The 4,880-nt window shown below is 41.0% G+C and overlaps 1 protein-coding gene across 1 annotated transcript; it reads right to left on the bottom strand.

Moving 5' to 3' along the window:
• Window positions 1-1,752: 1,752 nt before the first annotated feature.
• LOC121572683 (doublesex- and mab-3-related transcription factor A1) lies at window positions 1,753-3,743 on the bottom strand. Its single transcript, XM_041884707.2, has 2 exons — window positions 3,194-3,743; window positions 1,753-2,801 (listed from the first exon to the last, which is right to left on the bottom strand). Exons 1-2 carry the CDS (start codon window positions 3,666-3,668, stop codon window positions 1,978-1,980), a joined length of 1,299 nt encoding a protein of 432 aa, XP_041740641.1. The 5' UTR covers window positions 3,669-3,743; the 3' UTR covers window positions 1,753-1,977.
• Between the last annotated feature and the right edge of the window lie 1,137 nt (window positions 3,744-4,880).

A 4,880-nucleotide genomic window follows, 5' to 3' on the forward strand; every position in this document is an offset into this window, starting at 1 on the left:
AGGCGTTCAGTAATATACTGAACAGAAATATCAACGCAACATGGGAAGTACTGTTCCTATGTTTCATGAGCTGAAATAAAAGATCCCAGAAATGTTCCATACACAAAAAAAGCGTATTTCTCTCAAATGTTGTTTACATCCCTGTTAGTGAGCATTTTATATTTTGTCAAGATAATCGATCCACCTGACAGGTGTGGCATATCAAGAAGCTGATTAAACAGCATGATCATTACTCAGGTTCACTTTGTGCTGGGGACAATAAAAGGCCACTCTAAAATGTGCCGTTTTGTCACGCAACACAATGCCACAGATGTCTCAAGTTTTGAGGGAGCGTGCAATTGGCATGCTGACTGCAGGAATGTCCATCAGAGCTATTTGCAAAGTAATGAAGCCCTTTTGTGGGGAAAAACTCATTCTGATTGGCTGGGCCTGGCTCCACAGTGGGTGGGCCTGGCTCCCAAGTGGGTGGGCCTATGCCCTCCCAGGCCCACCCATGGCTGTGCCCCTGCCCAGTCGTGAAATTCATAGATTAGGACCTGATTAATTTATTTCAATTGACTGATTTCCTTATATAAACTGTAACTCAGTCAAATCTTCGAAATTGTTGCGTGTTGCATTTATATTTTTGTTCTGTATACATAGAGCCATGGCTACATGGAACTCTATTCCACATCAAGTAACTCATGCAAGCAGTCAAATAAGATTTTTTTTAAACAGGTAAAAATACACCTTATGGAACAGCTAGGACTGTGAAGAGTCACACACACAGGTACAAACACACATACAAACACACACACACACACCTTGATTATGGGTTTTAGTAGAGTAGTGGCCTGAGGGCACACACTTAATGTATTGTGAAATCTGTTGTAAAATGTATTTTTATGTTTAAAAATTGTATTATAATGTATATTACTGCCTTAATTTTTTGCTGGACACCAGGAAGAGTAGCTGCTGCCTTGGCAGCAGCTAATGTGGATCCATAATAAATACAAATTCTCAACATGAAGTGATGCTGAAACGTTGGTGTTTTTTTAGCCAATAAATGACTGGGAGGTTCTACATATGGAGTGTGAGACTCTCTTTGTTTTTATAGCTTACAGTTTATTCCCCGTTAGTCAGCACCTCTACACTAAATCATTTTATCTGGGTGTGCGCCAGCTCATGCTTTTTATTAAAATGTCAGACAATGACAGCAATGTGGTTTTTACTGTCATTGTTGTTGAGTATAGGCCTGTGGGTATTTTCATCACACAAATAAGAAATCGATTTTTTAAAAACGGTGAATAATTTATTTGAATGTATGTTATTGTGTTGCTATGTTATGTTATAATTTGCCATTAAAGGTAGTATAATGACTATTGCACTTGCTCCAAGTTGCAGGTTCTGGAAGTCGATATGGAGAGTATCAAGTTCTGGAACTCGATATGGAGAGCATCAGGTTCTGGAATTCGATATGGAGAGCATCAGGTTCTGGAACTCGATATGGAGAGCATCAGGTTCTGGAATTCGATATGGAGAGCATCAGGTTCTGTGTGTTTTTATTCGTTTTTTTTTTGCATAGAATAGGTCAAATGTTTAAACATTTTAATAAAGCTTGATTGCAAAATATAACTTAATGGAATATACAATCGTGAAAGAACTTCATAGAATTCTAAACCTCAACAGGTCTGCTGATGTTTCTCATGATTATACAACAAAGTATACAACAAAACTTTCATTTGATGTTTTTTATTTTTATTTAAGACACAAACTTTACAAAATGTACATTTTCAAAAATATATTGGAATTGTAAAACACTGTAAAATCATTTTAAGATACATGTGACAACATCATTTGCATCATCTCATCCGAATTTCAAATCTGTCCCCGATCAGACAACCTGGGAAAGAAGTTACATTGCAGTTGATACATACTCGAACTGTTTTTTTTTTTTTTTGCATTTTATCTATGGACGTTTTGTTGGTTGAACCTAAATTATTTCTCATGATTTAAACGAGTGTATATGCCAGCGTTACATAGGGAGTCTTTGCTCTGGAGATAGGAGAGGTCTCGCATCATGCCCGGGAAAGAATAGTCCAACGGCGGGCGAAATGGGAAAACTGGCATCAGTCCGGACGTCACATACGGTGACATGAAATTAGGTATGCCACCACCTGCGGTTGAGTAGGCCAGACGCAAAGGATTAATACCAAAGCGAGGATTCAGCCCGTACATGCTTTCGCAGGCAGATGTTGGCGTGGTTTGCAATGGGGAGAAAGCAGACTTGGTACCCAGAGCCCCCAATGCTACCCCTGGAAGTCCAAAATTAGGCCTTGGTTCATTTGAGTGAACAGACTGAGATAGACCGACGCTATCCGAGTTGCATTTATTCTCTTTGGAGCTAAGAACTAGTTCAATAGCCTTCACGATGTCCCCTTTGCAAGTTTTCACCACTGATTCCAAAGTGCTCCGCTTGTGATGGGGGAATATCTTGGTCATGACCTCGGTGGGGTCCCGGTCCTTTGACGCGCAACCAGGCGCGGTAATCTCCAGCGAAGGGTAGTCCTTGGGCCGCTCGGACTCGCTGCCCGACTCGAGGTCCGAGGATGACAGCGACCTTGGGCTCTCTGTGTGGTCTGACAGCTGGTCAAAAGCAGCCGACTGACTGCCACTCTCCTTGTCGAAGACCGCCCGGTTTTTCTCTTGACCAGGAGAGGTATCGTTCTTTCCCAATGGAGAGGACAGTGGTGCGGGGTGAGGCGCATAGAGAGGTTGGCCCATGAATCCGTTGTTTAGGTTGTACTTGGTCAGTTTGTCATCTGCAAATATAAATAATAACGGAATTAGATTAGATATATGTGATAGGACATTATGTCTAATTTTCCAAACTGTATACATTTTCTATAGGTTTCTGATTTAAACGCTGCGTAAAACGCCTCCTTGGTCAGATATCATTCCGCGAATAATTGGTTAATCTAAGTCGATTTGCACGTATGCAGTAACCTGTTTAAGGCTATAAATTCAAGCATATTTTTCACAGTTTGAACAATAATTGCAGGTGGGACTTTTCCATTGTAAAAGGCCTATCTTAATTTAGGCTAAGTCAATTTAAGCATCGAACGGCCATATTAACCAAATGAACCATATTTAACAAAATACATTGTTTTCAAATTGACTCTCAATACCAACAGGTAACGATGGACTAACTCACCGTCTTTTTGGTCCTCAGTTCCAAAAACATCAAAACTCGATATTCTTGGCACAGTGTTTGCAGATCGTTGTACCCCAGATGCCATGGTCAGTCCGGTCTCCCCCGCCCCGGAGCCGGTGTACATGAACTGGAGCTCCCGGACCTCGCTCTCCTCCTGCGCCTGTTGTCTCCTGAGTGCCACCTGTGCAGCCATCACCCGCTGCCTCTCCGCTATCAGGGTGCACTTTGCGCACACGCAGTCTCTCCAACGGCAGAAGCGCTTGTGGCCTTTCAGTGCGGACACCACGCCGTGGTTCCTGCACCGTGCGCACTTCGGGGTTCGGGGGTAGCCCCTCTCCATCGACGGTTTACAGGCAGCAGCTCGGAGAAAGAGAGGTGGAGGGCGCAGAAGGGAAGCGGGCACCTGTAAGCCCCCGACCGAGAGAGGAGAGGAGCTATGCCCGGCCAAGCCGAGCGGTCTAATGCTGCCCTCCATTCCGCGTGGAGACGTAAACCAGGTCTCCAGAAAGTCCAGTGTAGTTTAGAAGTCAGTCAATGTTTGTGTACTGTCTCCTTCCAACTGAATCTGCCACCCTAAACTCTTGCGCTTAAAAGTTGTCCACCTCCAGGTGGTTTGACTTGAAATAATACACCGCAGTCACACCCCTTTCCCTTAATAGCCCTCATGAATATGCACCCATGTTGAAGAGTGGTCTAATAGGTCTTACTGAAGCTCATTCATTGGATCTATTGTCAAGGTATATCATCTTAAATGACATAAAGCCTAATCAAACTTTTTAGATCAAAGACATTATAGCCTACTTTTTTTGGCAATTGCCTTTATTGACTGTATAGATAAATCTGTAATCAGGATACTGTTATCAGATAAATAATGATTATATAAATTAGCTTACAGGTTTCGTTATATTTAATACACTTTATTATTATATATTACACATTTTCATTGAAAACATATCAAGTTGAATGTGGTGGAGTATTATGAGCACAAAGTTAGGTGATTCAGTGTAGTTTTAGTTGATAGATTCTGGATGTAACTGTAACTGTGGAATGCATTGATTTATGTGAAAATTCAGTGATACTGTATTTTCAAAAAGGCAAATAATCCTCCAGGCTACTTTTTCTCACATTTTACAATGATTTAGCTTTTTGGAAAATAATTGAGGAGGAAAATAGTCTAAACATGAAGGCTATGCTTCAAACTTGACCAATACATAATCCTTATGTCTATGTTCTGATTGTATAGCTACTATTGTATAATAGATCAGATTAACAGGTGTTGTAATAATTCAAGCATCTTATTCCCTAATGAGTTTTGATTGTACCTAATAATTCCCCTAGGCTAAACATGAATGCTGCTGTAGTGTTTGGTGAAAGTGGGTAATTACATGTTTAAAACAAGATGTGTGTACACAATTCAGGCCTTAACATCTTATTCAAAAGAAGGATGTCCTTCCTAAAATGTTTTATCAAATTAATGTTTGATATTGTAATAATGTTTACAATCAATATTTAGCCTACTATTATTGCTTGGCTTTGCTATTAGCGATCAGCTTGATGCAGACGTGTGAAAGAGGACAGTATATTTAAAGCACTAACGGGGAGGCAGGTAGCTTAGTGGTTAAGAGCGTTGTGCCAGTAACCGAAAGGTCGCTGGTTCTAATCCCAGAGCCAACTAGGTGAAAAATCT

The sequence above is a fragment of the Coregonus clupeaformis genome, unplaced genomic scaffold (assembly GCF_020615455.1).
Source record: "Coregonus clupeaformis isolate EN_2021a unplaced genomic scaffold, ASM2061545v1 scaf0154, whole genome shotgun sequence".
Classification (NCBI taxonomy): Eukaryota; Metazoa; Chordata; class Actinopteri; order Salmoniformes; family Salmonidae; genus Coregonus; species Coregonus clupeaformis.